Source organism: Sorghum bicolor, chromosome 9, assembly GCF_000003195.3.
Source record: "Sorghum bicolor cultivar BTx623 chromosome 9, Sorghum_bicolor_NCBIv3, whole genome shotgun sequence".
NCBI classification, from domain to species: Eukaryota; Viridiplantae; Streptophyta; class Magnoliopsida; order Poales; family Poaceae; genus Sorghum; species Sorghum bicolor.
The window spans coordinates 55,228,575-55,254,136 of record NC_012878.2 but is presented as its reverse complement, the minus strand read 5'-3'; the positions used below and the strand labels follow the sequence as shown (position 1 = coordinate 55,254,136).

At 46.5% G+C, this 25,562-nt stretch overlaps 3 protein-coding genes across 4 annotated transcripts; 2 read left to right on the top strand and 1 right to left on the bottom strand.

Moving 5' to 3' along the window:
• On the bottom strand, positions 401–1,526 carry LOC110430595 (60S ribosomal protein L8-like). Its single transcript, XM_021448401.1, has 2 exons — positions 1,084–1,526; positions 401–969 (listed from the first exon to the last, which is right to left on the bottom strand). Exons 1-2 carry the CDS (start codon positions 1,524–1,526, stop codon positions 630–632), a joined length of 783 nt encoding a protein of 260 aa, XP_021304076.1. The 3' UTR covers positions 401–629.
• On the top strand, positions 8,166–11,769 carry LOC8068948 (auxin-responsive protein IAA18). Of its 2 annotated transcripts, none has more exons than XM_002441362.2 (7): positions 8,166–8,468; positions 9,208–9,578; positions 9,674–9,839; positions 10,433–10,695; positions 10,812–10,962; positions 11,178–11,241; positions 11,419–11,769. In XM_002441362.2, the coding sequence occupies exons 2-7, from the start codon at positions 9,218–9,220 to the stop codon at positions 11,449–11,451; spliced, it is 1,038 nt and encodes a 345-aa protein (XP_002441407.2). In that variant the 5' UTR covers positions 8,166–8,468; positions 9,208–9,217; the 3' UTR covers positions 11,452–11,769. The 2 variants fall into 2 exon arrangements, with proteins under 2 accessions (XP_002441407.2, XP_021302760.1); XM_021447085.1 differs by lacking the exon at positions 8,166–8,468 and adding an exon at positions 8,537–9,067.
• Positions 21,754–25,559, top strand: LOC8083002 (receptor-like protein kinase HSL1). The gene is made up of 2 exons (XM_002441361.2): positions 21,754–24,623; positions 24,715–25,559. The coding sequence occupies exons 1-2, from the start codon at positions 21,926–21,928 to the stop codon at positions 25,170–25,172; spliced, it is 3,156 nt and encodes a 1,051-aa protein (XP_002441406.1). The 5' UTR covers positions 21,754–21,925; the 3' UTR covers positions 25,173–25,559.

The following is a 25,562-nucleotide window of genomic DNA, read 5'->3' as shown; positions in this document are numbered from 1 at the left end:
CCCCCAAGTGGCCCAACTATCAAGATCCTAGGTTGCTTTGGGATCAAGTGACCTAACTATACAAAGCCCCCAAGTGACCCAACTATATAAAGCAGGTACCGTATCAATGACATAATCATGTTTATTTTAGCTTATCTGTCGAATTTATCAGTAATTAATATTATTTTTCTCTCATAATAAATCAGTGAACAAGGTCATCATTGTCAATAGTGTTAAGGATCATTGGAACGAACCAAGCCGATGGTTTCTTGTATATTTTACACAGGAGGATTAGCAATGATTGGCGGTGTCCGGTCGTCGATGGAAGTATAATAGGTTATACGGTGTCCGATCAATGAAGTGATAATTGGTTTCAGAGCTTTCCAAAAAAAAAAAACATGTAGAGATAATGCATAGCAAAACTTATTATCTATATAAGAATATAATCTCAAACGTGAGTCTTCTTAATTTTCTTTTACTATGGGTCTACCTACACTCGAAGAGTCTGACCCAACAAACCCGACAACGGGACCCAGACAATCCGATCGATCCAACAAAACCCTAGCCTACCCTACGTAACTCTATCTCGAAATAACTGACTAACGAACATAGCTGATAGATATCTGGCAGACTGCCACAGATTAAAGATCTCATAACATTGATTTGCCGGCTGCCACAGCAGCTTGCCCTCTGCGTCTTCCAGTCCTCCGTGCCGCGATGTGGCCCGACTTTGCTCCAGGAGGAGCGTCCCGACGGACGGTGGATGCGTGGCCTATGTGCTGGTGGTTGCCTCCTCCGTGCGGATGGTCCACGGGGTTCATGGCCACGCCGCGCACCCTGGGCCAGCAGTTCCTCTTCACGCGGAACTTGTGGTAGGCGTTGCCGGCCTTGAGCAACGGCTTCTCCGTCCTGCCGCCGCCGGCGACCTGCCCGACCATCGCTCGGCAGTTGCTCTGCAGCAACTTCTTGGCGCCAGACGGGAGCTTCACCCTGCATGGCATCCATGACATATAAGTTAATTGTTCGAGAGCATGCATGAACGGCGACAGAGCTAGGATAATGATCTACTACTATTCACCCATATGAATCTGAAACTCTGAATACCTGGTCGTCCCGTTGTCCGTGTTGTGGCTGATGACGATGGCGTAGTCGCCGGAGCAACGCGCGAGGGCGCCGCGGTCGCCGACGCGGCTCTCGACGTTGCAGATGACGGTTCCCTCGGGCAGGGTGCCGACGGGGAGGACGTTGCCGATGGAGAGGTTGGCGCGGCGGCCGCAGTAGATGAGCTGGCCGGTGTACATGCCCTCGGCGGCGAGGAACAGCTCCTTCTGCTGCCTGTAGCGGAACGGGTGGCGGAAGGTGACGCGTGCGAGCGGGGCGCCGCGCCCGGGGTCGTGCACGATGTCGGTGACCACGCCCTTGAGGTACCCGCTGCGCTCGCCGACGTCGAGCGCGCGGAAGCGGGCGGGGCCCTTGCGGTGGTGGGTGTGGGACTTGAACACCGACCCCGCCGCACCCTTGCGCTGCGCTCGAATAACACGACCCATGGCGGTGTTGGCGGCGGCCTTCTGTTGGTGGATGGATGGCGTAATACAGCGAGGATTTGCCCTAGTATTTGTAGGGGTGGGTTGCGTAGGGGCTCCGGAAGGACTACGTACCCTGCGCTTTGACGGCGGCGGGAGCGTGGGTTGGGTTTCGCCTGTGAGCTGCAATTGATAGGCCCACAAGCGACTGTTTTATTTTCCCTTTCCATTTTCTTTTATGTTTTATATTTCTATATTTTTTTATTGTTTTCTTTTTAGCTTACTAAAAAAATATTTTTAAATTTTCACACGTGTGTGTGGTTTTCTTACTTTTGTTTCTTTCTTTAATTTTCTATATGAACTATTCCATTTTTCAAGTTTTTTATTTCATATGTTATATGAGATACATGTCATATTCCATAGTATTCACGTGATTTTATTTTATTTTATTTTATTTTTTCCTTTCTTATTTAATATATTCATTTATATTTATCATTTGTTATTTAGTTTTATGTGCATTTTCTTGTTTCCTATTTTGCTCTAATTAATTACTTTATAAATTTTACTTTTTTATTTTCTATATTATATGAGATACATGAGATGTTTACGTAGTATACATGTGATACTCTAGGATATATTCTACGATGTTTGTGTTGTATAATATGAGTTGTGATGTTAACATAGTATATATATATATGATGTTCTATTATTTTTTTTATGCTTGATGTAGTATAAATGTAATATTCTATAATATATTTTGTGATATTCATATAGTATACTTCTGATGTTCCATGATGTATTTTGTAATATTCACGTGATATACATGTGTCAATACATGATGTAATTTGTGATGCTCACTTGATATACATGTGATGTTGTTTGATGTATTTTTATGATGTTCTTATAGTATACATGTGATGTTCAATGATATATTTTAGAATTAAAATATTAATATTACATAAATGAGATGTTACATGATTATCTTCAAGGCTTTCACATAAATATGGTTCAATTTTCTCATGCTAAAAGAACCAACTTTAGCTCTCATCCAAAGACTACCAAGTCTACTATTTGCGGTTTCGCATCCATCCAAGATTTTTGACATTTTTTAATTATCTTATATCTATGAAAATCAGGTCTTGTACTAGTGATCATGTTTGTGCTTTTGTATGTTTGTGTTAGTTTCAGTTCATTCTGTTGTCTTAGTTAACTCTCTCTCTCTCTCTCTGTTTATCTGTTTATGAGCATTTGCAATTGTTTCAATAACTTTTTTGGAATCATTTTTGTCATTAGTATTGAGTTATTTGTTTTCAGTTTTTGTATCAGCTTTTAGCATTAGTTGTTTTGTATGTATGAAAATTAGGCCTTGTACTAGTGAGCATGTTTGTGCTTTGTGTGTTTGTGTGTCTGTCTTAGTTTCTCTCTCTATATATATTTGTTATCATTTGGATTTGTTTTACTAACTTCTTTTAGATTTCCAGTAAGAAGCTGGAGCTCTTTGAGGATGGATTCAGTCAGTGCATATCTTGGTGTTGATATTACAGTTAAGGTAAATTTTTCTTCCTGCTTTGTTGTTGTTTTTTTAGAATTCCTATTTTTTTTGTTTGCTGCACACCCTGGGGGCTGCTGGATGCGTTTGTTCTACTGATATTTCCTGGTTAATTGTTTCATTTGAAGTTCAGCTCTACTGTAGTAGAATTATTTTCAGTTGTACTTTAGGTTAGTTCAATCTCTAGAACACAGTGTACTTTAGAGTTAGTTTGTTCACTTTGCAGTCAGTAGCAGTATAGCCTATGTAGGGCTGCCTTTCTTTGTCTACTTATTATTTTATAAAAAGAATGAAATGATAATTTTTAGATCTTTTATAATGGTGAAATTTGTCCTATCCGAATTCCATCTAGTTTGTTCTTCCTAGCATTCTCTTTAAGTATTTATTCATTTCTTAATTCCTTTCATTTTATGTTTTTTGCAAAGAAAAATTGTGATGGTGTTACTCTTCAAAATGAAGTTCTCTCCTTGTTTGTTTTTGAGAATCTAGACTTAGTCCCTGGACAGCAGTCAAGTGTTATTGCTGTCAAAACAGAGACAAGGTGCAGCTAGTTGCTAGGCTTGTTAGTTATTGTCACGGTCACGACCCTTCCTTTGTTCCCAAGTACAAGTATGCTTTGGATCCGGTCAATCAAGTTGTTTATATGTTAGCCAAGAATGTTGAAGATGCTAATTTTATGAGCGGACACTCTTTCAAAGTGGATGGCAAAAATGTTTTATTCTGCCGTGTTCTTGAGATGGAGTAGCGAGCTAAGAATGATGACTTCTACCAGTCTGCTTATTGCTCTCAGACTTGGCCTCTGAGAGAATGTCATTTTGACTAATTTTTGTCTGGGGCTGTTGCTTATGGATGATGAAGACTTTTTTATTGAAGGATCTTTGTTTCTTTCTAAGATATGGCTTTTGTGTTTGTTTTGGGAGAAGATTATCCATGTCTTATGCCTAGGAGTTTAAATCTTTTGTGTGTTTTTTTAAAAATTGTTGGTCAAGTTATATATCGTGATCTAGTTGGCTTATGTAATAAAAAGTTGGTATTTCTATATTAACTATGTTTCTGTTTGTGTGTATGTCATGATTTAAGTTTTTCTACTGTTTTCCATATTCCTTCTCTGCTTGAGGTGTGCCCTAAATATCTAGCTAGCAATTTTATTTTTGTGTGAATACTTGTGCAGCTTTGTGACTCAAGAACATCTTTATATATATCCAGGTAAGATTATGTTTGAATCCTGAAATTCTTTTTCTATGATAACAGTCAAAACAACTAAATATATATGTCTATAGAATTATTTGGGTTGACCATTATGCTTGAAGCTTGAAGTTTGGTTGTTTGTTGTCTGTGAAATAACTGTTGTGCCTAAAAGCCTCAAATTTGGTTGTTTCTTGTCTTTAAAATAACCGGTTATTTGAAACCAACAAAACAACTGGTTCTTCCTTTTGTGTGTTTTTGGTTGTTTGTCCCCTCTGAAACAACTGGTTACTGAAACAGAGAGAAATAACTATTTGTTCATTACACAAGCTCTTTAAATAAATCCATAGTTTTAGAGAAAAGATCAGTTAAAAACTGAAATTTATACTATAATCTCATCCAATTGCACATGTCTCTGCTCCGAGTGCAACACCTATGTATGATACCATCAGCACACATCTAGACCCTAATTTGGGGTTTTGGTGTTTGATGAAAACAAATGTTGTCGATAATGTGTATTTTGTAGTAGTATTTATACAAGAGTTTGTCATAAGTTGAATGGCTGACAGAGTTTACAAAATCATTCATTCATATACAGAGTATGTGTATTTTTTCACGATCGAGCCATTCACCCATTTTTCATTAAGAGGCAGTTAAACAACAAACACAAGCTTGGCCAAGCTCAATAGTGAGAAGCAATCAAGTATGGCTAAGAGCACACACCTATCTACTGGATACAGACTTCCGATGTATTACAATACCACAGAATTTTATGACCACAAAGGTAAAAGCAAGCGCTAAAGTCCTGAACCTGGCCTGGACCCAATTGGCTGCTTCAGTCGTCATTCTGAGATAGAGTTCTTGTACCTCAGCCGACTTCCGATCAAAGGTTCAGTTGTTTTGTTCCTTCCAAATGATCCACGTGGTGAGCAAAACTAGAGTGTCAAACCACGACCGACTGTCTACAACAACATAGCACCACTAGCTTAGCCACTAATTGATCAGGCAATCTATTGATAGCGGCAGCAGTCGAGACAGTTCGAGTGGTTTCAGCAGCATATGCCAAAGCTGCCTTGTGATGACACATCCAGCGAACAGGTGGTCATCAAGCTTCGGTTCTTGTGCACAGAGGACACAAGAACTATCATCTTGCAGTCTATGCCTCCACCGCCGCTCTGCGCTCTAATGCCGATGGTGAAGAGCTAGCCAGAAGAAGAACTTGACCTTTGGTGGCGCTTTCGTCCGCCAAAGCTCCTTAGCCCCAGGCAGAGAGGCCGATCCCATGTAGAAAGCTCTGTATGCTGAGGAGGTTGAGTAGCTCCCATCGGCGGTCCACTTGGTGTCCCGAGCGATGTTCCATACCTGCAGAAATTGGCAAAGAACCTAGGTTGTCAGTGCTTCGACTATGTCTCTTGCCCAGCGGTTCTGATGAACTGCATCCTTGAGAGTCCTTCTGCCCATTCTAGATACTGCAGCAAACAGGTTCAGAGCAAACCGGCACAGCAACCCAATTAGAGATCAATTGTCGGTCCAGAAGCGGAGCCGCCATCTCCCACGTTGACCTTCATACTCACCGCGGCCATTGCGTCGACGGCTTTTTCTTTTTTAGATGACAGCTTAGCCCAGCAATACTCCACATTAGTACGAGCAAGCCACTCCCATCTCAAACGCAGCGTGAAACCAAACAATTTCAAGTCGAGGACACCAAGACCGTCCAAGTCTGTAGGCCTGCAGCCAAGCGATCTTGCACTTCCCCCCGTTAGTCGTCTGCATTCCTAACCAAAGTATGTGTATTGACATGTGAATACATAGAGTTCATGTTCCCCCCGTTAGTCGTCTGCATTCCTAACCAAAGTATGTGTATTGACATGTGAATACATAGAGTTCATGTGCTAGAGTAACGGTGCCACGGAGAAATAGGGACCCACTCGCGACACAGGAAAGTTTACTCCGTTGGCACCCGTGTGAATAAATTCACATGTAGGGGCTCCGGCCCCTCCAGTTTCATTAAAAAAAAAAGTTTACTCCCAGAAATTGCTACGGCGCTACGCTAACCAGTCACGGGCTCACGGCAGCAGCACCACCCAGTGACGTGAGCAGCAAAGCCGGCGGTGTGCCGGCCGCTCCGTCCCAGGCAGCAAAAAGGCGCAGTTTGCCCACAGCCGCGCGCGGCGGCCGGCGCCGTCTGCAAGCCCAAAATCGAGGCCAGATCCGCAGATCGCACCCGGGGCATTTCCCGCAGCAGCTTTCCTCCCACTCCCACCCATCCATCCCCCACGACTCCACGAGATGCGCACGGCACGGGCTCTCTCTACACCGCCGCCCCGCGCGCTCCGGGCCGGTGCCGGCCGCAGCAGCAGGATCGCGCCGCACCGCACGTAACCGACCACGTGCCGCACAGCTGCATGCCAGCTTCTCGCCCGGCCGGCGGCCGGCGTCGCGCGCGCGCCGACGTACGTCTCCGGCCACGCGCGCCTGCGCACGGCACATGGCACGAGCTTGTACTCCAGCTTCGCGAGAGCCGAGACCGAGAGGTGTAGCGGTAGTGTAGCGCTGGACCACCCACTCGGGCGCCGTAGACGCAGCGCCGGGCCGTACCGTGTCCATCTACACTGGTGCTGCGCGTGCGCCGGCACTGCAGGCATATGCCCGCGCCTCCGGCCGCCGGTGTGGTGACCACGCACAGCCAGCCAGCCACTTGTGTGTGCGGCTAACACCGATAAGTCCACTCTCCTGTTCCACGCGGCGGCGCAGAATAGCTGCCTGCCGGCCGGCCGATCGAGAGGTCCACCCCCACAACTCACTCTTCCTTGCGGAGCTAGCTAGCTGCGCGTGCCCGTCGTATCGCATTCATACCGTGCCTAATTCGTGTGTGGCTCTGGGCTCCCTGCGAGCGTTGCCTGAGTTCCATGCACGTTTTTTTACTCCAGTTTTCAGCAGGCTTGGTTTCGATCTTGTTTTAGTTCACGAATGTTTTTAGCTTTGCTACCTTAGCACTTTTATTTGTATTTGACAATTATTATCCAATTACGAATTAACTAGACTCAAAATATTCGTCTTATAAATTACAGGCAAACAGTGTAATTAGATTTTGTTTTTCATCTATATTTAATGTGACGAAGAATCTTTAAAAAAAATGAAAACTAAACCAGGCCATCGTTTCGTTTCGGCAAGTACCAATTCGAGGTGAGAGGTGGTTGCTCTTTCTGGTACCTTTTTTTAGTTTGGTCGTGTGCATGGGCACGGCCGCACGGAAAGTGCGTCCTCCAGTTGCGGCTACATGTAGACCGGCGCTACCTTATATGCACACACCAGGTCTGCAGCATGGTCAGAGAAGGATGCTTTGGGAGCCCATGCATGGAGCAGCAAGCAAGGACCTTGCTCATCAGACATCACAAGTATAATTGCATTTTAGAGACAACCTGACTAGAAATGTAATACAACAATATATAATTTGAAATGGACGGAGTAGCAAAAGGTTTCTTTCGTCCAACGATGAGTCATTTTTGCCCAACAAAAAAAAAGAAGAACATTTTGCGTTGAAAAAGTAAAAGGGCCTGAGGTAGCTGCGCGCATGGACCTTTCCTGATAATTGAAGGATGCGGTATGTAGCCCAACACGAACATATTCTTCAACAGCATGGGTCAGGTACAAATTGCACAAGGCAACAACAACGCCGACAGTGGTCCCGGCCACTGGGCTTTAGCTCTGCTGAATCCAGGCACGGCAGGCAACAAGAACCATCGCATCACATCACCAAACCCGCATCCATCCCATCACATCGCATCACCTCACCGCACTCGCGTCGTTTCCTCCGGGCTCCTCCCCTGCCCGGCCCCCCCTCCCCAATCATCCATCCCACGCGCGCACGCCGCCCACACGCAACGCAACGCGACGACGCCGTTGCTGTTGCCGTTGCCTCTGAACTTGCGATGCGCCAGCAGTGCCGAGTGCTTGCCGTTGCCGAGAAACACAGATATTATAGGCGGAAAAGTGCAGGATTGAGGGAGGATACACCCTAGCTACTTCACCTACGCTACAGGGATATAGATATAGCTAGGGCCAGGGAAAAAAGAACGGCGCCAACTCGCACTCGGGGCAGGCAAGGCATCATGCTGGAGCTGGACTGGTACAAAAGAAAGGCCAGGCGGCACTTCTTCTGCCACAGATAGCTGCACCTCCCTTGCTCCACGCTTGCTTACTTCAGCGAGCTAGCTAGCCGTTCTTCTCAGGTGAGTTTCTTGGCTACTCGCTCTGCTGAATTCTCTTGCTGTACGATTCAGTTTGAGAGTTTCAGGGCCCTATGAACTAGAGAGGCTACCCTTGTCGGAATGACTGTGCTGAAAGATCAGTCTCGATAAGTGACTTTGTTCTGATCGTTTCCTCTACTAATTGAGCAACTATATAGCCTACTAAGAGTCGATTCTCTCTTATCTCGCTCCAAGGATATAGTTGCGTTGTGGAACACAACACAACAACTCTCGAGTCTCGAGAGGGTTTAGTCATCTCGTCGCCGAATAGGATGAGTTGCCGGCTCCATTTCCCTTGCCCAAAATGCCTTTGACGTGAGCTGATTTGGCGACCCGGCCGGAGTCATGTCTTTTCCGGCTTTTTGTTTTTGTTTTTTTTTTCCATCCCGGCTTTCGTTCGCTTTGACCTTGCATATATTGTATCCCACGTTTAGTTTCACAGCTTTCTCCGTCCAAAGCTGAGTGTGAAACTAACTTTAGTTTCTCAGCAGTAGTACCTTACTTCTATTCCTCCCAACTATTCGTCGAACGTTATCAGTGCCGTAGGGTTTTCAGTGCTGTTGAAGCCTTGAAAATTGCTGGTTACCTTCTGAGTCCTTGCTGAACTAGCACCATCCACGTATATATATATATATATATATATATATATATATATATATATATATATATATATATATATATATATGCAAACTGAACCTTTGTCTTCTCCTGCCTCTCCTAGATCAAGTCCCATGGAGGAAAGCTCCGGAGAGAGAGCTCCTTCCACTCCGCAGCTGCTGAACCTCATCCGAGACGAGAGAGAATGGAAGGTGATCAGAGAGGCGGAAGATGGAGGGGGCTCATCAACCACCAGAAGCCCTGATGTCGAGGACGATTCCAAGCTTGAGCTGAAGCTCGGCCTCCCTGGCGCCCAAGATGATGAGAGAATGGCGCGGCAAGGAGAGAAGATGGAGCAACAGCAGGAGAGCTGCACGGTACTCTCCCTTGGTTCTGGTTGCTTCCCATCGCATTCCAAGCTCGCCACCAGCACTGGTGCTACTACCACCGGGGCAAAGAGAGGGTTCTTGGCAACCGTTGGTGCCAAAGCAGAAGGTAAAATATGCAGCCGTTCATTAGTAAGTTCATAGTGAGCTGGAATCCCGGCCGTTTACTAATTTCTGACATATTTTTCTGTGTGATTTTGTAAGGTTGTAAGCAGAGGCAGGAGGACAGGGAAGGGTGTGGGAATGAGTTATTAACATTGGGAGGTGAAAACATGGCAGGTGAGAGGAAGAAAGGGTGCTGTCCCCCGTCGTCGTCGCATGACTCGGCTGCTGGGCCTGCTGTGCACAGCAGCAACCCCCACCTGACGAGGTGAGCACTGAGGACAGGCTTGTTTTACTTGCTTTCCCGTCTTTTTGTGCCCCCAGCTGGGGGAGCTATGCTTGTTTGTTTTTTGTCATCGCATATGCGTGATCTTGGGAAAGGATTACATAGTCTAATGTTCCAGTCCACTTCATTTTGACCTTTTGATCCTGGCTCTCAGAATCAAATCTGATAAGTGATAGGCAAGCGAGCTTAGATAAGAAAATAGTTATGAAGTTTCCAGTTTCAAGGAGTAACCTTGGTCACGCAAATTCCCTAGTCTGCTATAATAGAAAATTGCCTATCAATCAACCGTATGGTTATTTTCTATGACACAGGTTAGTTTTTGTCCTAAACTTTTTCTTGTTAGTTCTGACTATCCTTTCCGGCCAGTGAACTGATTCACATTCAAATCAGCTATAGTATACATCCTACTGCCAAAACAAAAAAACTGTGGGATATTTAACAGCTTCTCAAATTTAAGTCACATCACATGAGATGCGTATACATATTTCAGATATTTTAGTTTGTTAACACGACTGTGATTTGATTAACCTAAAAAAGGACTGCAAACTTACTCAACTCGCTCAAATTCAATGTAGAGGCTCTGTTCTTCCAGTGGTTGGTTGGCCTCCAGTACGGTCCTTCAGGAGAAACCTCACAAATGTCAGCTCATCTAAGCAATCCCCTGACCAACAAAACGATGAAGCTTGTGACAAGGCGAAACAAACTTGCAAGAGAAGCCCACTTATCAAAATAAACATGGACGGCATCCCCATTGGAAGGAAAATAAACCTCTCAGCATACAACAACTATCAGAAGCTGTCATCTGCCGTCGAAGATTTGTTTTGTGGCTTTCTTGAAGGTACAAGTAAAATAGAAAAGAAGTACTTGGTCATTTTTATATAATCAAATACTGTGTGCATATGTATAGCCCTAATGGGACAATTTTTTCTAAAGATTATGAATTTGGTTGTTCAGCTGCCCAAAAGGATTTAGCCTGTTCTGAAATTGGAGAGCAAGGAGCAGAAGAGAAAATATTTTCAGGGTTGTTGGATGGAACTGGTGAATACACTTTAATTTTTGAAGACAGTGAAGGAGGCAGGACACTAGTTGGGGACCTACCATGGAAGTAAGCCTTCCCTGCTCCTCTCTCTGTCTATGTCTATGAGAATTCACAAACCTAGTAGATTTCATGTTTCTTAAGCTATATCCTTTAGGTACAATCATTTTTCTTGATTATGGTGTGTTCTTAACAAATGTAATTATTTTTCTCATTTTATCAAAATTTAGAATAGCAACTAAAAAATGGCTGTCCTATCTAAATTAAATTCTTTAATTCTGCAGTGTATTTGTTTCTACTGCTAAGAGGCTGAGGGTTATGAAAAGCTCTGAACTTCCTCATGTCCTGGTAAGTACAGTGCAGATTCAAGCTGTCTTTAGTTTCATGTTATGGAAATTCAAAATTTTATCACTGCTAAGTTTATATAAAATTAATTATTTTATCTTGACATAAATCCCTGATTTTGTTTCAGTTCCTCAATTCTTAGTTTCCATTCATTTATGTTTTTTAACTGTTATTTTACAGATTAAAACTGCCTCTGAGAGGGCTGATAACTGATACGGGGGCCAGTCGCCCAGCCTTTGAATCATGCAAGCTGTGTCAATCATTGGCTTCTTCGGATGACCCCTTTTTGGCTTGTAGAGATAAATCTAATAAGATAATGTTAGCATATTGCAGATGCCCTGAATGCACTGCATGTTTTGTAATTTTCCTTGCTCTATTTCAGATATAGCGCTGGTCAGTTCTTTTCGACATGGTCTAGGTCTAGTAGGTTTACTAAAGTTAAAGAATGTGCTTTTAGTGTGATGTGGTAATTTTCAGCTAACTACACTGAGACGCAAAAGGCATACGTAAATACATAATGTTTAGATTACCATGATAAAGCGTTTCCTTCTGCCAACCCAAGGAACAAGTAAACAAAGGATGGGATTCAGATAGGTCATCAATAATTGAGGATCTGTCACAAGCACAGTGAATACTTTGACCTGATTCAACTTTAGATACCACGAGAAGTCTGAGAGATACCTGTAATTTGTACCATGGGGAAAAGGAGAAAGCCCTTATATGCTTTGCTTGCTGCAGCTCAGGCACTCGATTTCACTATTGCAACAGGTATTCGTGAACAGCCAAACGGCTGGTTTATAACCAATAGCTCCATCTGCAGATAATGAAAACATGTAAGTTAAACATCAGGAATAGGACAACAGACCAAAAAAAAACTACCCTTTTTTTCTGCAAACAGATGGAAATATTCACTGCCATACTTCCAGCCTTGGAATTGGGGACAGAGGAAAGGTCCTTGTCATTGGACCACCCCTGAATACCGAACGGCGGAAAAGAGGAAGAGACGGGGTGGATTACGAAAGAATCTTTAGCTACTTTTGTTGTGTCCTTCCCAAACATCTGTATCCCCCGTGTTGTGAGCTCATATGTCGCTAGTGCGTATTTTAGTTGCAAGCCTGAAAGCAATATTGCCTTTGCACGAACATTGCATTGGAGCAGGTGAAAGCAACATGAGTACTTACAAAATTAAGCATGCCAAATTACCAATTGCCCAACCCATGGCTTTTTTCATAAAATTAAGTATCAGTTGGCTCCTGCCTGTATGTTCCAGTATTGTGCTCATGAATACAGCTTGTCAGATAAATACCTGTTCACTGTGGTGGATTGAGATGTTTGGTCTTTGGTGACAGAAATGGCGCAACGAAAAGAAAAGGTGTTTTAAATGATGCGATAAATGGTAGAGATGAGCACTTAATTGAGATCTAATGAACAATTCATCCGTTTTTTAGATAAAGGAAAAAAGTGTTCCGGCCTCTACACTTACGAATAAGTGCATGCAGCCAAACAATTACAGACCACAACAGCACTTAGGTTAAACAGTTATTTGTTTTCTCTAAAAACAGCTGAGCAGCCCTTAGTCTAATCATATGTGCCATACCGGCATGCATAGTTATTCATCATCACTGTCCAATCACAGGATTCAGATCCATACCAGCATACATTATTATTCAGTAAAAGTGTCCTAGTAATGTTAAGTAGCTAGTACCTCAAAAGACATAGCTGGTTCTGTTTTTCTTTTTGGCAGCCCTTGAAAGACTCTGGATGAAGATATCATGTCTAACAGTCACAATTTTGACATATATAGGTTGTACATGAACATGAGAAAAAAATTAAGAGCCATCTGCATATGTCACCTGATAAGATACATGGTCACAAGCAAGCTGCAGACTGCAAATGATCGTGTGACATTATTTTACGATCTTTAGTCCATCAGTTGAAATGATGATGAGAGTATGGTTTAAAATCCCCTTTAAAAAATTCCAACCAGGAATATTTAACAGGCCAGATAGATAACTACGAATGGTGAAAATAGAAGGCATCTCTTTTCCAGAAAGATACTAGATAGCAATTGAACTCACTGAAAGTAACTGTTCAATGAAAGTCATCAAGTTGGCGCATTGTGAAAAGATAAAACCAAAGAAGAAAGTTCAAGTAATTGTAACCAATGAAAAAACTTTAAGACACGACATGCAAACTTGTGGTGCTAACAAGCTTAGTTATCTGAGAGGCAGAAATGCTAGAAACATGCAACCTAGACAAACCTGATAAGTTAGACATTGCATCAAAGAACAGCTTTTGGTAGGTCCAGATTCTGCCCCCATTTCAAAGGTGGCCCAGTTAAAATAAGACACAGAGCACACTACACGACAGTTAAGGAATTATGTCCAACTCCGACATCAGGCATAAAGAGCTGAAGAGATTCACACATGCACCAACCAAAATGTAGAATATCCTCATTTAGGGGGTGTTTAGTTCCCCCTAGAATTCAAAATGCAAAATGCCAACTACTTTGGAGTGATGAGATGCAAAATGCCAAAATTTTCTAGGATCATGTTTAGTTACATCCAAAATGCAGAATTTATTGTTGTCATGAAGCCTCTTGAGGCTAATTTTGGGGTTTTTTGGCCTCTTGAGGCCAAAATCTAAAATGGAGAATAACTACCTTTTTGCCAAAAAAATTACATGGTGTTTAGTTCCATTTTGCAAAATGATGGACCAAAACCCAAAATTTTTTGGGAAAAAATGGGAACTAAACACCCCCTGGATACTTTGTTCTAACATTATATCTTCAAATTATCCACTAGTACAATTTTCCACACATGAAAGCATCGGGTAGCTGTAGGAGAACACCTGTAAAATTCTAGGTGAGCATCTGGAGGAAGAGTAGCACTAACCAGAAAAGACAAATGCTAATCTGACATTGGATAGCGTTTTGGATCTGACATGCGAGTGTTCAGTGCCATCACATCAAGGAGAAGATAAGCTTGTGGTTCAGCCTTGGATTGACTGATATGTATCTTCCTACACAGCAAACAGAACTACAGAAGGAGTCAGGGGTATTGATGTACAGGGCGGCACAGCTAAGTATTAAGATGGTTCAGTCTCACTTCAATCAGTGTATTCAGTGAGAGCAAACAGAAACATACTTTGATTGACAGAAATGCCCAAGGTTTCCAGGCCATTCACTATTTTGACGTCATTTACTGACCGCGCAAGGGAAGGCACCCACTGTTCCTATACCTCTCGGTGCCAAAATGTAACCCAATGCTCTGCCGTTCAATTCAATCGAGTCGTCCACCCTCATGTGCAGGTGTGCTGCAGCAGTCTCCACGACGCCCAGAATGCTGGCCGCCATGCCATGGTGGTTCTGGTTCCCTTCACAGTTCACACTGCCGACGACCGATCGGTGTGGCCGGCTGGCCTCCCGAGGCTCCGACCCACCAGACACCGCGAAACCCGCCACACAAATAGAAGCAGCGCCCGCCCGCCTACCCGAGCAGGAAAACCAACCTGGAGTGAGTAGCCGACGGGCGGCGGTGGATCGAGGATCGGAGTCGGGTCGCCGTCGTCGTCGGAGGGGGAACTCTCGGTGGCGCACGGTTCCGCTCTGGCTTCCGCAGAAAATGATGACCGGATTGGCGAGACCTGCAGGCTGCAGCTAACAAGAAATTTCAATATTTAGACTCAATTCGCATGCCTCTCAAAATTTTAGGACTCAGTTCGTCTACCTTTCAAAAAATAAGACTGAACATACGAATTGCTTCAAGATTTAGGATTTCAGACATTTTTAGTTATTTTTATTTTTTCTGAAATGTTTTCACCTCTCCCTGACACTTAAAATGACCAGAGTGCCCCTTGCATCTAATCGTGAAGGTTGCCCACTTGCCCTGTACCCTGGACATCGCCATTCACATGAGCAAGCCCTATGGGTTCAGCTACAAGAGCGGTTGGCGCTGCTGGTGATGGCGCAGGCGCTGCACCACGCCAAGAGCCGTGTCGACGTGGTGTCCGAGACCCATGTGCGCACGCACTTTGCCCGGCCCAACTGCCGAGCCTCCTCTTCAGCCGAAACCCTAGCATGCTGCAGCTTGAGCGCAGTGAAGGCTGGCGGATGGGGATGGCGGCGGACTGGAGGGCAAGGGAAGAGGGGGAGGGCGGCGGAGAGAGAGGGCGGTGCAGGGCCGGAGGCCGCTGGCCGGCGATGGAGCACCAGCGAAGGTCCGCACGGACGGCAAGCGTCGCGCTCGCGCGACTGGGAGTCGCGGCCGCGACGGATCGAAGAGAAAAGTAGCGTATGAAGGACCCAGGGAGATGTTTTAGATGCAAGGGCACTTTGGTCATTTTAGGTACCAGGGAGAGGTGAAAACGTTTCAGAAAAAATATAAATGAATGAAAATGCCTGAAATCCTAAATCTTGAAGCAATTCACATGTTCAGTCTTATTTTTTAAAAGGCGGACGAACTAAGTCCTAAATTTTGAGAGGCATGCAAATTGAATCCTAAATATTGAAATTTCTCGCAGCTAACGGGAATCTAGCTGGCCTGGCCCATACCATGTCAAATTGATCAGCGAGTGCTGGCGGCCGACGGTGTGAGGGTGCGCAACCGGCCGCACTCCACCGTGCTGAACTGCTGACTGGACCCAGGCCGGCGCGGCCGGCTGGCCGGCAGGCCGGTGGCGGCGCACAAATCGGCTCGGCGGAGTTATTCGCAATTGTGGGCCGTGCCTAATTCATTAGTGGAACGGGCCCAATGCATTTTTCTATTTAGAGAAAAAAACAAAAGAACTTGTTTGTAATTTAAAACGGGGAAAGTAGTAGTACTGATTGTGCCGGAATTAATATGAATTTAAACAAAAAGTACTAGTCGAGTTGTACAAGTATATATGATCTTTAATATCTCTATAAGTTATGACTTTTTGTGACGTGCAATGCATAGCCGACCGGCAATCTATTTGTCTCGTCAAACAAGAAGATGGCGACGGTTTTAACAAAATTTGATCTGAATCGCCCGATTAGTTTTGCTAATAATTTTGAAGCGGTAGAAAAAAAACACTACGTTTTTTTTAGGGGAACCGCTAATACTACGTGGAGTCGTGGGCTGCGATGTCCGGCCCATACATCGGCGTTACGCGGGCCACGGGAGGCCCGTTGGACGAGTCTGTCTGTGAGGCCTTGTGTCTTTGTGCTTCCCACTGGGCACTGGCTTCAGCTGCAGCTGCAGGCTTGGAGACACGATGGGCACTGACTCGGACATCGCAGTCTGATGCTATGCCAATCTCCGAGTCATCAGTCCCGATCGTGTCTGCAGCTTTCGCACAAGATTTTGCACTCAGAGTACAACAAAACGAGCGTGCCACTCTGCCTTTTGAAATTTGATACCCTGGGTCGCAGATCGCGATCTGATGAGTGGCTCACCTCAGTCACCATCAGTGACCACTTCTCGTTGTCCATCGCTCCCTTTCTCACCAGACACCTCACAGCTCCGAAGACCGAAGAACAGAGAGACGGACGGCGGACGCCGCCGGTGGAGCTGAGCATTCCCATCCATCATCCACGCACGGTTGTATAGTAGTCTGCCTTCGGCCCTCCGTGCAGGTGCAGGTAGCGACGTTCAGTCCAGAAGAGGAAGTTTCTTCTCTCCGGAAGAGCAGATTATTCAGTCGTCCGGTAGACTCCCATTGGCCGCTCGTCTGTTGCTATTTACTTACTGTCCTTTTGCTGAGAGTGTGCAAGTGAAATTCGATGCGAAAAGTCATCGGTTGCTGCGGTGGTGTCGGCATCTCGAATGATGAAAACACAGGCCATGATACAGAGATCAAAATGTGATGTCTCTCTTTAGTGCTCCTGCTGCTTTTCTCCTTCTGCAGTCAGTGTGCTATCCTGCTAGTATGCTTCTAGATGGTAGGCATGTTTGTTTCCCAGACGTATTGGACTCAAATTCAAAGACACTGTATGCTACAGTTCAGTTCTATGAATCTCGTGATGCTAACACTTAGACATACGTACAAGAGTTCCCATTCTATTAGAAGGTGTCCAAGATGCTATTCCTAGCCTCGTGCAGCTTTGCTGTCTGTTGTGTAGCGTGTAGTCATTAGTAAACACTCAACAAGATGTCACAGAGAATCTGAAAAATTTTACAAAATTTTTTGAAAAACTAAACAAGGCCTAGCCTTCTTCTTTCGAAGCCAATTTTTCAGTCTATGGGTAATTAAGACACATGTCGATCCAGTGATCTAGTACCTTATCTCTTCTGACGTCCACACCATTTTGCAAAAATTAAAAGAATGAGGAGGAATGTTGAATTCGCACTGAAAACGCACCAAATTTAAAGTGCTGCATCATAGACAGTGACATGTTTGAACGACTGAATCCTTTTTCACTCGATCAGAACATATGATAGTATATCAGAGACGGCTAAGAGGCACGTAAGACATTTTCAAGTTGAGTTGTGATTGATAACAGGATACAGAGACATTAGTTGGTGGGTGTGCCAAGAGCAGTGGGCACTAGTGCGACTTTGTGTTCCCTTGGACAGCACAGCAGCTAGTGCAGCTTTGAGAAGCCGGTCGACGCACGGCGACTCCACCATGGTCGTCATGGTCAGCAAAGGCGAGCCAGCCATGGAAACTTCCTTGGGTACCTGACGTTGCACTTGCACGGCGACGCTCGTTTCCTTCCCTGCACCAGCTCACCTTCTGCAATCTGTAATCGCGGGACGAGCGACCAGTCAATGGGCCAGCGGCCAACGCAATGCAGTTAATCATTTGCTAAACTTTCTAGAAGCAGAGATATTAATTGGCGTCGAATACTGTTTTTCGCCGCGCTTTCGTTTCTCACCATTAGTGTCATGAGAATTCCATCTAGTTCGGTATCAATTCCTATTCTAACCGACTAGAATCTTGCTTAATCTCCACGTCTTGTTCCCTTACGTGAAACTCCGAGCTGTCAGATCAAGCCTCGAACTTGTCTCGTAATGGGCCAAGCCTCCTGGGCCAAGCCTCCTGGCCCAAGTCTGGCCGTAAAGGTATAGGGGTTTATACCCCCACAGTATATAATTAGCATATTGCTTTTGCAGTTTTACTAAAAATATATATTTGTATAAATATTTTTAGGTAGATTAGTCTCGAGAAAAACTAAAAGAAAAAACATGTCTCTTATTTCATAAAGTGTACCAATAAACGATAAACAATAAATAATGCATCAAACGAAGTTATGCCAGGCAAAGAAAGCAACGGGAGCCAATCAAACAATTTTCATCACCTGGGGTTCGAGACCCTTGTCTGTGCCAGGCAACTTGTCAGGACTCCAACGGTCCAACCCAACGTCATTGAGGAAGATTCCATGAAGGCTTTAGGCCAGGCAAATTTCATCCAAGACGGCATCTAAACAAGCTCTAACACTAACTCTAACAGTGAAGACCTAAACCGAAGACTCATTTTACACTTTGTGTCATGCACAGCAAATGCATCATGAACCCAAAAGTGTCATTTTCCAACAGCCGGTACTCAGAGCCAAAAGCCCGTCTCTCTCTCTCTAGCCGGCACCGCCCGTCCCTCTCTCCATCTCGACCCAGTGTCGCCTCCTCCCTCTCTTTCCTCCCTAGTTGAGCACGGCGTCCCCTGCATGTGTCCACTGTTAGGATCCTCGCCCGAGCCGGCCCGCCACACACCACCTGCCCCCACAACCACACGACGCCGTGCTCCCAGATCTGGTGGAGGCGGCGGTGCTGCTGGTCGTCAAGCACCCAGACCGCGTCCCAGCCTCTAGGCGAGGTGGAAGGCTCGTGGGAGGGGGCTAGGCTCGAGGCGAACCAGGCGAGAAGCGGCGGCGGCGGAGTGTGGGCTGGGGATAGCAGAGGCTTCTTCCTCCTCTCCGTTTTCTCTCTCCTAGGCTACGGGAGGGTGCCGCCTCCCGGCTCGCAAGCGGGCGCGGCATAGGTAGTAGGCCACAAGGGAGATGCCGAAGATTTGAGTAGCATGGAGAGAGACGTATAGGCATATTTACGTAGTGGGCTGGTACGCGTGCCCGTTCGCTTGTCTTATCAGCCATACTTTTTCTGCCAGCCAGCAGTATTTTTTTCTCACAATAAATCAGCCAATAGAAATTTCAGCCATAACTTTTCAGACCAGCGAACAGTGTCAATTGAGAATAAAAAATACCTATGGTACAATGACTATAATCAAATCAATTATATGCAGTTCCTCACAGAGTCTAGCTTCTATTATCTCCTCACCCTAGCCTTGGACGCTAATTTCTCATTAGAGTTGGAGAACAGATAAGACGAACATCCCAATTCCATTCTTACGGTCGTTCAGTCATTTTTAATCTAGCGAACGATCCGATAGCTAATGCATGCTGGTCGCCCACCCTCCTCCCTCACTTCCCTTTCTCTCTGCTCTTGACGTCATCATGAAAAAAGCAAAATATTTTTTTAAACTACTATAACTTTTGAATGATGTATCTATTTTTAATTCCGTCTATACCGATGTGTTCAACGTGACGAGACGAACAAAACTAGACCCCACTTCTATATGTTTTGAAGATTTTTATTTTTCTAGTAACAAATTATGTATATTAACTTATAACATATAAGTTATATTGCTAACTTATTTTGCTAAGTTATGCTGCTAACCTATTCTGCTAAGTTGTATTGTATAACTTCTGTTTGTGTATAATAACTGCATAACTTTCTATATACACTAGTCTATTAGTTGTGTAACTTATATACATAAGTTGTATTGTGTAATTTATGCCTCCCTCTATTCCAAATTATAAAATGTTTTGATTTTTCTACAAATATTGATTTTGCTATGTGTATAGATATACAGTTGTGTCTAGATATATAGTAAATTCAATTTAGAAAAGTCAATTACATTTTTTATGGCTATGCAGCGTAACTTAGTTCATTAAGTTTATTGTATTGAGTTATATTAAGTTTATTGTATTTATCTAATTCCTCTTTTTATGTATAGGCTACTAACTTATGAGATTAAGTTAGTGTGCAAAGTTATATAAGTAACTTGTGTTTTTCATGTGCTGTATGCTAGCTAACTTATTTGTCTAAGTTACTATTAACAGTAATGCATCTAACTTGTGTTTTGTATTTGTTATTTTAAATTTTATAATTTAATTATTTTACAGATCTACGAATTGAAGAAACAGATGCTGAGATTATCGCTACACAAGTTTAAAAATCAATTATTTTATCTTGGTTGTCCAAGGGTGCATCATCATTCTATGGAATGTATTATGTACTATAAGTTGTAAAAGTTACTTTTATTTCATCCCCCATATTTTTATAAATCCTCTTCCCATTTTCCAAATGTTTAGTTTTTCAAAAAGAGAGAAAAAAAATGACTCTTCAAACCTAAAAGAGAATACACGAGAACGACTAAGTTAGCAATGTTGAGTTATTCCTCGAATTTATATTGTCTAGAAGCACTTCTAAGTTAAGCCTTGTTTAGTTCCCAAAATTTTTTCAAAATTCCCCGTCACATCGAATCTTGCGGCACATGCATGAAGCATTAAATATAGACAAAAACAAAAACTAATTCCGCAGTTTACCTGTAAATCGCGAGACGAATCTTTTGATCCTAGTTAGTCTATGATTGGATAATATTTGCCACAAACAAACGAAAATGCTACAGTAGCGAAATACAAAATTTTTCTCAAACTAAACAAGGCCTTAGTACTGTTAAGTTTAAGGACGGGTGATCCAGAAAAAAAAAAGTGAAAAGATACTCAAATGCTTTAAAATAGAAAGAGAAACGATTTTCTGTTCTGTTCGAAAATAGAAAGTAACATATGCACTGCCAAAAAAAGAAAAAAGTGGCTGTCGGAAATTGACCGTTACTTTTATTTTCACTGAACGAATAGTGGCGTCCGACAAACATACCCAAGAAACACACAGTTGTGAAATAGAATTTTACTTTAAAAAGGCACATTCACGTGTTTGCCCGTTAACAAAATGGTGAATGCCAAATCTGTTTGCACTGACAGCTACCTGATCATTTGATTTTTCAGACCATTATTTTTTTGTCGCAAGCGGTCGATCTCATCCCTGCTGATCGCTGCAGTGGAAAAGTTTGGTTTTTTTTTTGTCCAGCCTAGAAAAGAGCCGCCGCGGCACCATTCCAGTCCAAAGAACCAGAGCAGATTGTGCTATTTTCTTCGAGATGGCCACAAAATCAACGAAGTTTATCTAACAATACGCAAATATTCAATCCTTGCCACTGAGCCACGTACCTGAACATATCCTCTCTTCTTTTTACTATATATAAGCAAGCTAAGTATATTCCTTTCAACTAAAAGCTAAAATTTGACCCGTCTAAACCCAAGAAAACAACGTGCAACCGGCACTATCCAGTGACACCAGCGACTCTGAAGCTTCCAAGCAACCATCACCCAACAGACCACCCAAAAAAGGCCAATAATTAACGGGACAATGCAAAAGGCCAGGCGTCACCATCCCCGTCCGATTCCCAGTGACCAGTACATAATGTGTGCCCGCGCACGCTCCAGCCTTCACAGTTCACACCGCGTCGCGTCCCACGGTCCGCGATGGCAGGTCACCACCGCGCCCGCCGAGCAAACTGAACGCGCGCGCCCACGCGCCGGCGGTCGTCGGGAAAAGAAAATCACGCGGCGGAGCAAGAGCCACCCCAAAAGCCACGCACGCCAAATACCATGGCACGCGTCCTGCTCCTGCCCCTGCCCCTGCTGTGCGCCTGCGTCTTCGTCGCCTCGTTGGCGTTGTGCCTCACGCGCCACGCCGCGGCGCAGCAGGACGCCGAGGCGCGGCTGCTGCTCCAGATCAAGAGCGCATGGGGCGACCCGGCGCCGCTCGCGTCGTGGACCAACGCGACGGCCGCGGCGCCGCTCGCGCACTGCAACTGGGCACACGTGGCCTGCGAAGGCGGTCGGGTCACGTCGCTCAACCTCACCAACGTGACGCTGGCCGGCACCGGCACCATCCCCGACGCCATCGGCGGGCTCACCGCCCTCACGGTGCTCGACCTCTCCAACACCAGCGTCGGCGGCGGCTTCCCCGCGTTCCTCTACAACTGCACCGGACTCGCGCGTGTCGACCTTTCCTACAACCAGCTCGTCGGGGAGCTCCCGGCCGACATCGACCGGCTTGGCAGTGGCGGCAACCTGACTTACCTAGCCTTGGACTACAACAACTTCACCGGCGCGATACCGGTGGCGGTATCCAAGCTCACGAACCTGACGTACCTTTCTCTCGGCGGGAACAAGTTCACCGGCACCATCCCGCCGGAGCTCGGTGAGCTGGTTAGCCTTCGGACGCTCAAGATCGAGAGTACTCCCTTCAGTGCCGGCGGGCTGCCGGAGTCGTACAAGAACTTGACGAAGCTAACGACCGTCTGGCTGTCCGACTGCAACCTCACCGGCGAGATCCCGAGCTATGTCACAGAAATGCCGGAGATGGAGTGGCTCGACCTGTCGATGAATGGATTCACCGGAACCATACCACCCGGGATATGGAACCTCCAGAAGTTGACGAATTTGTATCTGTACATGAACAATCTCTATGGCGACGTCGGCATCAATGGCCCAATCGGAGCGACAGGTCTGGTAGAGGTCGACCTGTCCGAGAACCAGCTGAGTGGAACCATCTCAGAGAGCTTTGGAGGCTTGATGAACCTCAGGCTATTGAATTTGCACCAGAACAAGCTCACCGGCGAGATACCGGCAAGCATTGCCCAGCTACCATCCTTGGTATTCCTGTGGCTGTGGAACAACAGCCTCAGTGGAGAGCTTCCGGCGGGGCTCGGAAAACAGACGCCGGTGCTGAGGGATATTCAGATCGACGACAACAACTTTTCCGGCCCAATACCGGCGGGAATCTGCGACCACAACCAGCTGTGGGTGCTCACCGCCTCCGGCAACCGCTTGAACGGCTCAATCCCGTTCAGTCTTGCCAACTGCACGAGTCTCATATGGTTGTTCGTCGGAGATAACGAGTTGTCCGGCGAGGTGCCGGCCGCTCTATGGACGGTACCGAAGCTTTTGACCGTGTCAATGGAGAACAATGGACGGCTGGGCGGAAGCCTGCCGGAGAAGCTGTATTGGAACCTGTCGAGGCTTTCCGTCGACAACAACCAGTTCACCGGACCGATTCCGGCATCGGCCACTCAGCTCCAGAAGTTCCACGCCAGCAATAACTTGTTCTCCGGCGACATACCAGCGGGGTTCACCGCTGGGATGCCACTGCTGCAAGAGCTAGACCTGTCGGCGAACCAGCTGTCTGGGGCAATTCCTGAGAGCATCTCGTCGCTGAGAGGCGTGTCGCAGATGAACCTCAGCCATAACCAGCTCACCGGCGGGATTCCGGCGGGGTTAGGCTCCATGCCGGTGCTCAACCTGCTGGACCTTTCGTCGAACCAGCTTTCCGGCGTCATACCGCCGGGGCTGGGATCGCTGAGGTTAAACCAGCTCAACTTGTCGTCCAACCAGCTCACCGGCGAGGTCCCGGACGTGCTCGCCCGCACCTACGACCAAAGCTTCTTGGGCAACCCAGGCCTCTGCACCGCCGCGCCGCTGTCGGGCATGCGCTCGTGCGCGGCCCAGCCAGGCGACCATGTCTCGCCGCGTCTCCGCGCGGGCCTCCTCGGCGCGGGCGCCGCGCTCGTCGTCCTCATCGCGGCGCTCGCCGTCTTCGTCGTCCGCGACATCAGGAGGCGGAAGCGGCGGCTCGCGCGGGCCGAGGAGCCCTGGAAGCTCACCGCTTTCCAGCCCCTGGACTTCGGCGAGTCCTCCGTGCTGCGCGGGCTCGCCGACGAGAACCTCATCGGCAAGGGCGGCTCGGGGCGCGTGTACCGCGTCACGTACACCAGCCGGAGCAGCGGCGAAGCGGGGGGCACCGTGGCCGTGAAGCGCATCTGGGCCGGCGGGAGTCTGGACAAGAAGCTGGAGCGCGAGTTCGCGTCGGAGGTGGACATCCTCGGCCACATCCGGCACAGCAACATCGTGAAGCTGCTGTGCTGCCTCTCCCGCGCGGAGACCAAGCTCCTCGTCTACGAGTTCATGGGCAACGGCAGCCTGGACCAGTGGCTGCACGGCCACAAAAGGTTGGCCGGGACAGCCGGGAGCGCCATGGCGAGGGCTCCGTCGGTCCGGCGGGAGCCGCTGGACTGGCCGACGCGGGTCAAGGTGGCCGTCGGCGCAGCGCGCGGGCTGTACTACATGCACCACGAGTGCTCGCCGCCCATCGTGCACCGCGACGTCAAGTCCAGCAACATCTTGCTCGACTCGGAGCTCAACGCCAAGGTCGCCGACTTCGGGCTAGCGCGGATGTTGGTCCAGGCCGGCACGGCCGACACGGTGTCCGCCGTCGCCGGATCATTCGGCTACATGGCTCCCGGTACGTGTCTCGTCTTGCTGATCAGTGATCCTGATGAACGAACGCCAGTTCCAGTGACACGCCAACTTATCTATCACGTTCCTTTGTGCAGAGTGCGCGTACACGAGGAAGGTGAACGAGAAGGTCGACGTGTACAGCTTCGGGGTCGTTCTCTTGGAGCTCACCACCGGCAGGGAGGCCAACGACGGCGGCGAGCACGGCTCCCTGGCCGACTGGGCGTGGCGGCACCTGCAGTCCGGTAAAAGCATAGACGATGCCGCAGACAAGCACATCGCGGACGCCGGCTATGGTGACGAGGTCGAGGCCGTCTTCAAGCTCGGCATTATATGCACCGGTCGTCAGCCGTCCTCACGGCCGACGATGAAGGGTGTCCTTCAGATACTGCAGCGGTGTGAGCAGGCGCACCAGAAAACTTTCGACGAGAAGGTCGCCGACTACGACAACGCACCGCTCCTGCAGGCGCGAGGAGGCAGCCGCCGGAAACAACTCTCCGATGCCAAAGTGACTGACGACGATGGGAAGGGCGGTTTCGACGACTGCAACATCTGATGAAAATCAGAACGAGCAGAGCATGTTCGCTGATAAGTCATGGCTCAAAGTACTGTTCGCTGATTTGTTGTTAGAGAAAAACACTGTTAAATGGCTAGCAGATTCGACAAATAAGTTTCCGAACAGGCTGACTATAGGAATCCAGACCACCTGAGGCCTGAACCTAGGAATCTAGGATATAGGCATAGCCGTTACACCAGCTACCTTGAGCTTGTGCACCGTCCACGGTCTTAGCCTGACAGCAGAGATAAGGATAGTCATCACAGCTCATTACAACAACACTGATGGACAGTGCCAATCCTATAGGTGTGTATGTACTGTAACTGTAACGGCAAAACTATATAATTTTGAAACTATGAACCTAAATCAAGAATTATATTTGACAAAGCA

Excerpts from the sequence above, each read along its gene's own strand:
- LOC110430595 (XM_021448401.1), bottom strand. The coding sequence starts at position 1,526 with ATGGGTCGTGTTATTCGAGCGCAGCGCAAGGGTGCGGCGGGGTCGGTG. Across the intron at positions 970-1,083 it reads ACGGACAACGGGACGACCAG|GGTGAAGCTCCCGTCTGGCG; the intron begins GTATTCAGAGTT and ends GATGCCATGCAG.
- LOC8068948 (XM_002441362.2), top strand. The coding sequence starts at position 9,218 with ATGGAGGAAAGCTCCGGAGAGAGAGCTCCTTCCACTCCGCAGCTGCTG. Across the intron at positions 9,579-9,673 it reads CGTTGGTGCCAAAGCAGAAG|GTTGTAAGCAGAGGCAGGAG; the intron begins GTAAAATATGCA and ends TGATTTTGTAAG. Across the intron at positions 11,242-11,418 it reads CTGAACTTCCTCATGTCCTG|ATTAAAACTGCCTCTGAGAG; the intron begins GTAAGTACAGTG and ends GTTATTTTACAG.
- LOC8083002 (XM_002441361.2), top strand. The coding sequence starts at position 21,926 with ATGGCACGCGTCCTGCTCCTGCCCCTGCCCCTGCTGTGCGCCTGCGTC. Across the intron at positions 24,624-24,714 it reads ATTCGGCTACATGGCTCCCG|AGTGCGCGTACACGAGGAAG; the intron begins GTACGTGTCTCG and ends TCCTTTGTGCAG.